The sequence below is a fragment of the Setaria viridis genome, chromosome 4, assembly GCF_005286985.2.
Source record: "Setaria viridis chromosome 4, Setaria_viridis_v4.0, whole genome shotgun sequence".
Classification (NCBI taxonomy): Eukaryota; Viridiplantae; Streptophyta; class Magnoliopsida; order Poales; family Poaceae; genus Setaria; species Setaria viridis.
The window spans coordinates 3191625-3203552 of record NC_048266.2 but is presented as its reverse complement, the minus strand read 5'-3'; the positions used below and the strand labels follow the sequence as shown (position 1 = coordinate 3203552).

The 11928-nt window shown below is 45.4% G+C and overlaps 2 protein-coding genes across 4 annotated transcripts; both read left to right on the top strand.

Moving 5' to 3' along the window:
- Nucleotides 1-3587: 3587 nt before the first annotated feature.
- On the top strand, nucleotides 3588-7689 carry LOC117854170 (DNA-dependent metalloprotease WSS1). 3 transcript variants are annotated; one of them, XR_004640190.2, is made up of 5 exons: nucleotides 3588-3849; nucleotides 3960-4155; nucleotides 5044-5562; nucleotides 6510-6784; nucleotides 7440-7689. XR_004640190.2 is itself a non-coding variant. In XM_034736470.2 (4 exons), the coding sequence occupies exons 1-4, from the start codon at nucleotides 3692-3694 to the stop codon at nucleotides 6696-6698; spliced, it is 1062 nt and encodes a 353-aa protein (XP_034592361.1). In that variant the 5' UTR covers nucleotides 3588-3691; the 3' UTR covers nucleotides 6699-6850. The 3 variants fall into 3 exon arrangements, 1 of the variants encoding a protein (XP_034592361.1); XR_004640189.2 differs by having other exon boundaries at nucleotides 3613-3849; nucleotides 6510-6755; XM_034736470.2 differs by lacking the exon at nucleotides 7440-7689 and having other exon boundaries at nucleotides 6510-6850.
- A 2177-nt stretch (nucleotides 7690-9866) lies between these two features.
- On the top strand, nucleotides 9867-11527 carry LOC117854066 (mitogen-activated protein kinase kinase 5). Its single transcript, XM_034736344.2, has one exon. It carries the CDS (start codon nucleotides 9944-9946, stop codon nucleotides 11321-11323), a length of 1380 nt encoding a protein of 459 aa, XP_034592235.1. The 5' UTR covers nucleotides 9867-9943; the 3' UTR covers nucleotides 11324-11527.
- Nucleotides 11528-11928: the final 401 nt, after the last annotated feature.

Genomic DNA, 11928 nt, shown 5'->3' with positions numbered 1-11928 from the left:
AAGAGTTCAGATCTGAATTCAATTAGTGAAAAGCCGATTGACATGCTAAGTACTTCGCCTATTAATATTAAAGATGAGGAAAAATCAGCCATTGATCCTCCAAGTGTTAAATCTGAACCAAAGAAGGTGAAGAAGCCAGAAAACAAGAAAAGAGCATTGCTATCCGAAATTGAAGCAAAGCCAAGCCGTAAACTTGGTTTATCAAATTGGCAGAAGAAGAAGCCGCAAAAGCTTAGTGCTCAAGAACTAAGAAAGAAGGGCATGACCTAGGTTCCTAAAAGAAGCATTCAAACTCAAAGCAAGGATGATGTTCAATCAAAGGGTGCAGCACAGTTGAAGGAGAAGAGAAAGTTTGAGAGACGATCTCCAAAACTGAAGTTTGCACCGAATCATCAAAATTATTGGTCATTACCTCATCCATTTGCTTTACAAATGTCATATGTGCCTATATCTTGGAATCCATCCTTGGATATGTTTGGTTATCCCTCACACTCTTATTTTGATCCTTGGGTTCCACATGGATCTTTATATCATGGAGGGTTGTCACCAAATTGCTATGCACGTTGATTAGATTGCAATAAATGTTGCCATTAATTTTCAAAACCCAAAATATTTGGTTCTTAAAGATGGTTTTAATTCCTGAATTTATATATCTCTATACACTTTTATTTCGGCTGTGCATATTCTTATGGATGGATTCATATCATACTTGGCAATATATATGGCCGATGAATCTATTTGATCATCGTCCTAAAGTAATAGCTTCCCAATGAGAGATCATTTATGACCTTATTGGTGCCTTAAATGCTCGGGGGGCAAGATATTAGCAAAATGAGTGATTTACTACCATGAAGTTCGTATTTACTGAATCGCTTGCAAAGTGTTTTCAAAATATTGGTGCTGTCTTTATTTCACTAAATGGTGTTGTTTTGAGATCTTTAGCCGATTGGAGTATTTAACATCAGTAATCAAGCTGAATATGAAATTTCTCTATTCAGGCTAGAGATTTTGGAATTCATGGTTGGAAAGCATGCTGAAGTATCTAATAACTCATTGCTGAAGGTGTAGCAAATATTTATGTTTAAATGAGTCATTAGATATTTTTCTTAGTAGATGTCTAGACAATCGTCTCAATTCTATCATGTGTCATGTCTCTAGGCATTAAAAATCCAGGATCGTCACTCTGGAACAATGAACATCAGGTCGTAGTGTCCAAAAGAACATTCTCATGAGAGAAGACCGATGTTTAACAATGACAGAGGGTATATTTTGGGCAATCAGTCTGACCGCCATCTAAGACCGGTTTGACCGGGATGGATAATTTATCTCATAGAGATTATATTTGATGGATTGGCTTTCAAAGGGTTTTTTCCACACATTGGTGATATCTTTATTTGATCACATGATGTTGTTTTGATCTTTAGCTGATTTAATATTAGGAATTAAGCCAAATCTGAATTTTTCGATTCGAGCTAGAAAGTTTGCAATCCATGAGTGTAAATCATGCAGAGGCATTTGATGATTCATTGCTAGTAGTGCAAAAGATATCTGTGTAAATGGATCATTGAATGTTTATATTAGTCAATGCCTAGAGATCATATTTGATAAGTACAATCCTGTACCTAGGCGTGAGAATCAGATGTTAACATTCTGGCATAACAAGCATCAGGATATAACGTCTATGGGGATGCTTTCGTATTTAGGCCGATGTTAGGCAATGTTAGAGGGCACATCCTGGGTAGACCAGTCTCACCGCCATTGAGACCGGTCTGACCGGTATGTCTACCACTTTGGATAATAAAGTTTCAGAACTTGCTGGAGCCAAAGTTGGTAGTTGGGGAAAGTTTGTTGTCGTCTATTTGCATAATATAAGATGCATTGAAAGATGAGGTGAGAGTGAACAAAAGGGGTTCAAGAGTAACCTGACCATCATCAATTCCAAGGTAGTTGTGTCATATTCACCTTTTGGGCTGATTACTCACCTTACTTTGTTTTTTGTTTATGGTCGAAATGACTTGCGGGTGCACTATTGAATCATTTTATATTTCCTCATTTTCAATCTGAGAAGTATTGCAAACGCCAATTACATTATAGCAATTTGACCGCTTTATGCATCCGCAATAGCTTGTGAGAGTGAGAATGACCTTAAATCAGTATTTGAAGAATCCACAGCCGAGACAGTGATACTTAGGCTTATCTCACTCGCACAAGATATGTAAACATCAACAACAAGATGGTTTCTTCATATTGGGCAGAATCAAGTAATATGGTCGATAGACACTATCATCCTTAAAAGTGAAGCATCATTAATGTGCTTGTGCTCTACATTGTTCCTATGTTGTTCATATTTTGATGAATGTTTCTTGGTACACAAGCTTTACCAAGAACCAGGGGAGCATGTGTTGGAGTCCAAAAGTGACAACAAAACCGATTGGGCTGAGGCCAACCGGTCAGATCGGTTCCTCCAGGTGGTCTGACCAGTATGGTCTCTGTAGCCGGTCTGGCACTGCCAACCGGTCTGAACAAAGTACTCAAAATGCAAATTGGATTTCACCATTGCGTAGATCTCATCAAGACAATCGAAATGCATATGTAGAATGTCCAAATCGGAGTCCGAATGAGAGATATGTCTCTGGCAAGATTCAGCCCTGTGCTGACCGGTCTGACTGGTCGGGATGGGCGGTCTGACTGGTCGGGATGGGCGGTCTGACTGGTCAGTCCAGCCTAATCCGAGTTGGGAGTTGTATTTTGACACGATATTTGTATAACCTTCGATTTCTATTGGAGCAAGACCTCCTTACCCTCTAAATATAAAGGGCCACGACCGATTAAGGGGATCATAATCGAACCAATCTACAATTTACTTTTATCTCCTAAACCCTAATCCTTTTCCAACTTTCATGCTCTTCATCTACTATTCTCCACGACCATAGATGTTGTTCTAGGCTTGCTGGTCGACCTAGGGCATGCCAGTGGCGTCCACGCCCTGATGGGGTCCCTTCCAGGCGAGAGTTTCCACGACCTTTGCTAGTTTGCTCATAAGCTAGTTATTTTCCACCACGTAAGTGCGTTGGTTATCCTTTATTGCTCGTAAACTTGGCCGTCCTCTACCATGTAAGTGTGGTAGTTACCTCCTCGAACGACAGGAAACGTAACTGGTGCAAACCATCTACCACGTGCAACCTTGAAAACTATAAATAAGACCACAAGATGCTAATCCAATGGATAGGGTTAGTGGTGGGATTATTTTGCAGTTAAACCCCCCACCCGCCGGCCACTTTTGCGAATCCCCCTGCCCCTTCGCCTTTAACCTGTCCTGTCCCTTCCATCACGAGTGACCGGCGGCTGGGAGGCTTAATTGCAAAATAATCCCACTACTAATCCTATCCATTGTATTAGCATCTTGTGATCTTGATTCGCACCGGATACATTCTCCGAACGATCAACTCAAGCCAATCCTCAGGAAACCGGTCCGGTCAGACCGGCCTATGCAGCATCTGGCTATTCGGTTGTTCACGACCCGTGCGATCTAGCGCTCGTGTGTTCGGAAAAAAAAGAGAGCCAACAGGGACCTGAATAGCGGTTTGCTGGAGTTTTCTTAAACGCCGCGCCTCGCCTCAAGACCGCCCACCTTTCCGTCCCCAATCCATTTGAAACCGCGCCGCGTCGGCGTGAATCGTCGGCGGCGGCGATGGAGGTGGGCGACCTGCACAAGGTCTGGGATGTCCGGGAACTCAAGAGGAAGCCCGACGCGGCCGCCGCCCGCGCGCTCCTCGACCGCGTCGCCAAGCAGGTCCAGCCCATCATGCGCCGCCACAAGTGGCGGGTCAAGGTCCTCTCCGAGTTCTCGTAAGCGCCCCTCCTCGCCCACGAACCCTAACCCTAACCTCCTCCCCCCGGATCGATCGATCGATTGATGAACCCCGTGTGTGTGCGCGCGCGCGCGCCTGTTTGGCCAGGCCACGGAACGCCAGGCTGCTGGGGCTCAACGTCGGCGCGGGCGTTGAGGTCAAGCTGCGCCTGCGGCGCGCCGGCCGCGACTACGATTTCATCCCCTACGAGGAGGTGCTCGACACCATGCTCCATGAGCTCTGCCACAACGACCGCGGGCCCCACGACGCGCAGTTCTACAAGCTCTGGGACGAACTCCGCAAGGTGCGTGGCTTACTGCTTTGTGCTCTAGCAATTTGGTGATTCCACTGGAACTGGAACAGTGCGATACTGGGTTGCTTAGGCTTATTCAATTTCACGACAATGTGGCCCCTGACCAAATGATCTGAAGTTGCATATATCAAAATTTCCTTTCTCAATGGCATACTTGTAATGATGTTGTAGACTTGTAGTTAGGTAATTTTGAAGTGATTTGAGTTTTACAACATCTGATCTGGATTGATGTTTGCTTGGATGACTTACTATGATCACCAAAAGTTGAAATAGATGGAACTTGTTTTGTTCTCTACAATATCCAAACATAATTTAATGGGAATGTCTGTCTTTGTAACTGATCACATATTCACATGCATCCTAGATGGAGAACTTTGTTATTTACTTTGTATTGTTTTATATACTAAACTAGGGATGTTTGGAGTGGTGTGGGAGACGATTTTTACCTTTGTTTGCCAAACAACGATGCTAAAGGAGTGTATTCAAATCTGAAGACAGTTGTTTGGAATAAAGTCGTGGGAGGGTCTTCAGAATGGACTTTTACTTGTGAAAATTCCTACCAAAAAAGAAAACCAAATCCCTGTTATGTTTCAGAACTGCAGTTTGTTCACTAACTGATCTTAAATTAAGCTTGTATTTGTATTTTTTTGCGGGTTAATCAAGGTTGTATTTGTTTGGATTTGTCGGAATATGAGTAGTCTTTTATTGTATCTCACTGAATATCTTTCTACTTCATATCTGACAAGCAAACCTAATTTAGCCATTTGTAATTTTCTTTATGCAAGTTTTGTGGTGCCGAATGCAATTTCATTTTTGCTCATATGGTGCCTTATTATTAACAAAGAGGCTTTCTTCTATTGCTTATGAAAAAATTTTCAGGAATGCGAGGAACTTGTTTCGAAGGGTATCACTGGAACAGGACAAGGGTTTGATGGTACGGGAAGGCGGGTGGGTGGATTTACAATACATCCGCCACCACCATCTCTCCGACAAGCTACATTGGCTGCTGCACAGAAGCGAGCAAGGAATGGAGCTCTATTGCCTTCTGGACCAAGAAAGTTGGGTGGAAACAACGATATTATGAGTGCGCTTAGTCCAGCGCAAGCTGCTGCAATGGCAGCTGAATGGAGAATGCATGATGATTTGTGGTGTGGATCCCACAATCAATCTGGTATTGATGATTCGGATGACGTTATTATTCTTGAGGAACCACCTAATAACATGACAATAAAGGATGGAAAAATCACAAAGGGTAGCTGTTCCAACACTTCTGCAGAGTCCAGCACTTCGTCTGGAATTCACACAGCAGCACGAGATGGTCCCTCATCTTTTTGGACAACAGGTGATGCAGTTGATGATTCAAAGTGGGAATGTGGTGCTTGCACTCTTCTAAATCAGGCAAGATTTCTATTCCACCTTGTTTTGTAATACTGTGTATAGAAGTGCCTAATATATCCATTTCACCTATAAAACTGTGTGTCTCTGCATGTATTTCAGCAGCATCTTTTACTATACACAGAGATTTATAGCAGAAAGAGTTTCCCAGTGAATCTTTTCATTATGATCCATATAGTTTTTGTCTTCGAAATTCACCCATGTCAGTACAACTGAATTAATTTAATACCATAACCCTTTGAATCTTATTTAACTGCTCTGTTTAGATTACACTAGGCATATCCAAGCTTAAGATGCATATTTAATATGTAGCTTGTATTAATAAGAACTAAGCCAAGCTCAGTAGGTATGGATGAACAGCCCGACATATAATTTTGGGCTCCTTTCTTATTATACTGCAAAGGTTCCTCCTATGTATTCTCGTTTTTTCTAAAGCTTATAATAATTTGCTACACATCATAGTAATCAAACTTAATGTGTCCATTTGAACTATCAAAATGGCTTCCAATTCATGTAATGTATTTTCTTCACTCAACATATTAGCATATGAAGTATTCATTCCTAACCTCACTATAATCCTCTTAGTCTTGAGATATCTGCTGCTTGTGATACCTGGAGACAGTTTCCATCTGCAGGTTTCATGACTTAAAGGCCAGTAGCCTAGTGTGTTAGTCATCAACTAGATGTAATTCAACTGTATGCAAGCCAAGTTCAAATATAATCTATCATAATAAGCACCAAAGAGTTTCATCCTTCCAAAGCATTGGAAGTTTCTTCTTTCCCAGCAAACATTACCATGTGGTCCCCTTTGCATGCTTAACTATATTTCTTTTCGTTCTTTTTGGGTGTTTCCTTGTTTGCTCTTACATCGAGCCTTCATTTCTTCCACATTATAATTGTAGTTATTAATATGTTTTTCTAACACTTTACTGAAATACGAACTTCTGCAGCCTTTGGCACCAATCTGTGAAGTTTGTGGCACTGCAAAACCTAAAATTGCAAAGGCGAAGTACATGACTTGGTCTTGTAAATTTTGTACTCTAGAAAACAGCACTAAGCTTGACAAATGCTCGGCGTGCGACCATTGGAGATACTCATATGGGCCACCTGTAGCCACTTATGGCCCAAGCTATGATTGAGAATTGAGATAACATTGAAGGCTACAATTGTACAGTTACAGCACAGTACTGTGCCAGGTCTTTAACAATCTTTCAATTTTCTTTGTGTAAGGTTCCCTTTTGATTCTGTTGTATTGGAGTATTCATTTCATTTATACTGAGAATTTCTAACAGCTGATAGCATCTTGCCAACCTTATCTTAAGATTGCTTTCAATCTGTAACTTCCAATTAACATTAGGCGCTTGGATGCACAAATTACTAGTTATGCTAGATTTGGTTATGGTGTATGCACCCAGGGAAAAATTATTTGTTTACATAGCGTGGCACTTCATCTGATATTTTTCATTACTTCTAGACATGCTATTTCTAATGCTTACTGAACTATGTTTTGTGATCTAGGCTACTTAGTTTATCAGGGACTCATACTGTCATATATGCACCTTCACAAAGTGATTTCTTGGTAGTACCTTTTAAATTGTATGTTTGCGCATCTGAAATGAAATATAAACTACTCACTAGCATGCAGACAATAGTCTTAGAGGTAAGTGTTGACTTGGAAGTGTATGTCAGCATGTGCAAAGCTGCATCCTGTTTTAGTTATTAACAAGCTGGTCCAGCATACTCGGTTAATAACTTGGTCGCCATTTGAAATATTCAGATTTCTGCATTTGCTTTCGCTGCAATAAATTTGAAGTGTTATCCTCGGTTTAAAGTTATTCGCATACTCAGGTCTAACAATGTGTTTCGTGTGGTTCTTACAGGATGACACTTCAGAGCAGGCATCTGCTGCATTGTTGATTCAAGTTGACTTATCAGAAGCAGTTCTTGCTATATTACCACTAATGTCATATCAGGTTTCAAGTTGCCAGAGAAATCTGATACCTGTTAAACTTACCTAAGCCATCTTTTTTGTTGCTCTTGCTTGTAGCAATGAGTGGATCGGTAAAAAGAAACAATCTTACTCCTTGGCTGTTAACGTTAGCCCCAAGCCCGGGGCATGGTTCGTCTGAACCTGCATGCCCAATGCCCATCCATGTCTCGTTGGCAGGTAACAACTCTGCTCCTTGGACGTGGTATGATTAGTTGGTCCTGCTGTGTCTGTTCTGATGTCGTATACTCATGTTGCCGTTTGAGTATGGGGGAGGAACTTAGTGCATTAATGTAAGGGTTAATACCATGCATCCGCAATGCTCTGAAAAAAAGGTTGCCTGCTCATCTGATCTAGGCCTGGAATTCCAGACCCAAAGCTGTTGCATTTGCTCACCCATGCCGTCGCCTTACGTTTCGAAGGGGTTTGGAGCTGGGAAAGAGGTGTTAAAAAAAATGAACTAGAGCTCCACCAACTCTATGAAGTTGGGCTGCTCGAGAAAAAGGTGGAGTTGAGGTGTTTGGCTGGCTTCACCTAACGCCTCGCCAAACAGGCTCTTAATTTCAACCATCCTCGTTGAAGTTCCGCCATTAGTGCGACGAAAGCGTCGCAGGGTCGTTAGTGACCGCCACTGCATGGTCAGGTGTCATGTTCTAAAACTTTTGAAGCAGATGATCACCCTGAAGTGTGAAGACATCCCCGTTATCCCCGTGTTAGAAACTGGAAAGCGAGGTCGACTGCTTCTCCAGTCCATTCATCCTTGCCATTTTGCCGGACAAGTGCGTGCACAGGCCGCGCGATTCTTTATCGCACGTGGTGCGAGAGAGCTCAGAGATCATGCTTATAGCTTCTTTTGGCAGGGCTGTGTGCTTTATAATCATTGATCACAGGAAGAAGGCCACACCAAAGACTTTGTTCATTGACACGTCGCGTGCGTCTTCCACCGCCTTTACCTTTGTTCGGCACTAGCTGATGATTTCGAACTTCGAGCACGTGCTGTGAATGGACACGGTGTATCTGATATATCGCGTTCCTGTTTATCCTGGCCAGGTTCCTGGTATCGACGGTACGTCGGTACCTGATTCTCTTCGCATCAATTCAGCTTAAACCCGTCGAGCACTCACACGTCGGGCTAAGATTTGTAACACACGTGCGCCGTGTATTAAGGAGGCTTGTTGCTCCATGGCTACACCGTAGTACTAAACAAAAAGTTACAAGGGTATTTGGCTACGAGATGTTCGGATGCTAATTAGGAGAACTAAACATGAGCTAATTATAAAACTAATTGCATAATCCTATGCTAATTCGCGAGATGAATTTATTAAGTCTAATTAATCCGTCATTAGTAATGGTTACTGTAGCACCGCATTGTCAATTCATGAACTAATTAGGCTTAATAGATTCGTCTCGCGAATTACACTCCATCTGGGCAATTAGTTTTGTAATTAGTATATATTTATACTTCTAATTAGCATCCAAACATCCGATAGCATCCAAACATCCGATATGACAGGTGTTCCTCCTAAATTTGATATCTTATGATAATCATTCGACCATGGCCACGCACGCCACATTACTTAGGGGGTGTTTGGATACGAGGTGTTAAACTTTAACAGTATCACATCGGATGTTCGGATGCTAATTAGAAGAACTAAATATGAGCTAATTATAAAACTAATTGTAGAACCCTGTGCTAATTCGCGAGACGAATCTATTAAGCCTAATTAATCCATCATTAGCAAATGGTTACTGTAGCACCACATTGTCAAATCATGGACTAATTAGACTTAATAGATTCGTCTCGCGAATTACACTCCATGTGTGCAATTAGTTTTGTAATTAGCCTATGTTTAATACTCCTAATTAGCATCCAAACATCCGATGTGACGGGTGTTAAACTTTAACACCTGGTTGCCAAACAGGCCTTTATAACAAATGTAAAATAACTTCTGCGATTTACTACCTCCATTCTCTACTATATTATATGATATTAGTTAATTCATTTTAAGCTAACCAACATCGTATTAAAGGATGGAGGGGGTAGGTTTTAGTCTATTGCTCGTCTTTTGTCTAATTATTTTTTTAAGTAGTAGTAGTCGATAGCAAGTTGGTTATAATAGAGATGAGCTCGTATATGTATGCAAATGTCTACGTCATGTGGTCTCTAATCTGTGGTGGATATTCTCTGTGGCTTGCCACATTTTGTGCGGTGGCGTCGTGGCGATCCAAGCGTCCAGAAGGTACTCCAGTAGACTAGGGCTTTAGAAGTGCGTGCCTGTACCTCGTACAATAAGCACGCTACGTACAGGGAGGTAGGACAGGTCACGTATCACACTCACATCCAGCGAAAATCGTCACGATGCGGTGGCAACACAAAGAGGTGGCGAAGAACTGAAGATGAGCCCGCCACGGCGCGCGCCGTTCATCATCTCCAGCGAGGCATCGCATCGCCGCCGACCAGGCCCCGTCCGATTCGTCGTCCTCTGGCTCGTGCGGCCGCTCCCTCCAGCTGTTGCCTTGCCGTCAGGCGAGGTCGTCGCCTCGTGCTCCCCCCTCCCCTTCCCTCCCGTCCCGTTCCCCAACCCGACCAGGCTGTGCTCCAATAAACGGGCACCGCAGCCAGACACGACAAGGGACAAACCCCGCGAGCGGCAGCGGCGAGAGCGAGACGCCACCACCACCATCCCCCCTCCGCTAACGAACTCCACCTCCCCGCCCCGCGCCATGCGCCCGGGCGGCCTCCCGACCCAGCAGCCGCAGCCCGGCACGCCGGGCCGCGCGCGCCGCCGCCCGGATCTCACCCTCCCCATGCCCCAGCGCGAGGTCGCCACCTCCCTCGCCGTCCCGCTCCCGCTCCCACCCCCTTCCTCCTCCGCCCCCGCCTCCTCCTCCGGGGGCCCCACGCCCCCCTCCGCGGGTCCGGCGCAGCAGCAGCAGCAGCCGCCCCCGCTCGCGGAGCTGGAGCGCGTCCGCCGCGTCGGCAGCGGGGCGGGGGGGACCGTCTGGCTGGTTCGGCACCGCGGGACGGGCCGGCCGTACGCACTCAAGGTGCTCTACGGCAACCACGACGACGCGGTGCGTCGCCAGATCGCGCGCGAGATCGCGATCCTCCGCGCCGCGGACCACCCCTCCGTGGTGCGGTGCCACGGCATGTACGAGCGGGGCGGGGAGCTCCAGATCCTGCTCGAGTACATGGACGGCGGCTCCCTCGACGGCCGCCGCATCGCCGCCGAGCCGTTCCTCGCCGACGTGGCGCGCCAGGTGCTGTCCGGGATCGCGTACCTCCACCGCCGCCACATCGTGCACCGCGACATCAAGCCATCCAACCTCCTCATCGACGCCGCGCGCCGCGTCAAGATCGCCGACTTCGGCGTGGGCCGGATCCTCAACCAGACCATGGACCCCTGCAACTCCTCCGTGGGGACCATCGCCTACATGAGCCCCGAGCGGATCAACACCGACCTCAACGACGGCAACTACGACGGCTACGCCGGCGACATCTGGAGCTTCGGCCTCAGCATTCTCGAGTTCTACCTTGGCAAGTTCCCCTTCGGGGAGAACCTCGGCAAGCAGGGCGACTGGGCCGCCCTCATGTGCGCCATCTGCTACTCCGATCCGCCGGAGCCGCCGCCCACCGCCTCGCAGGAGTTCAGGGGGTTCATCAGCTGCTGCCTGCAGAAGAACCCGGCCAGGCGGCTCACGGCCGCGCAGCTGCTGCAGCACCCGTTTGTCGCCGGGCTGCAGCCGCAGCCCCTCGCCGCTCCTCCCTCGTCATGACCACCATTTCGGATCAGAACTGCTATGGATCTCAATTCGGCCTTGGCTGCAGGCAGCGTCAGACTCCAATCCAGCATCATGTCAGGTGTATCCTCCATTCCTCCTTGGATGGACCGAACAGATGTGTGAAGGCAATTCACTCTGTATCTTTTTAGAGCTATATTTTCTCTGTATCTTTGGGAGCCAATTAGGGTGTTCTGTCCATCATCATCGTCCTCATCCATTGCTGCTGCTGCCGCCGCAATTAAGGTCCCTTGTTGACGTTCTTCAAGCCATTTTTGAGTGTTCTCTCCATCAGTCATCGTCCTCAACCAGCTCCTCACTGCAATTAAGGTTCTTTCCCCTTCCTGTTCTTTGATGTTCTTTACTTTTTCAGCGATGATAGCATAACGAGAGAAAAAAAAAAGTGTGTAAAAATGATTTTGTAAAAGATCATATGTCAAGTACAGACAGGTCCACTTCCTAGCCAGTTTTCATTGCTCTATAAAGGTTTCGTTAGAAACTTGAACTTCCTTTTTTTCCCCCTTCTCCATATGTAGCAGAGCTGTGACATGAACTGGCAATTGTGCAAGCATCTCTCCCTTTGGGTGATATTTTCGGTGTAT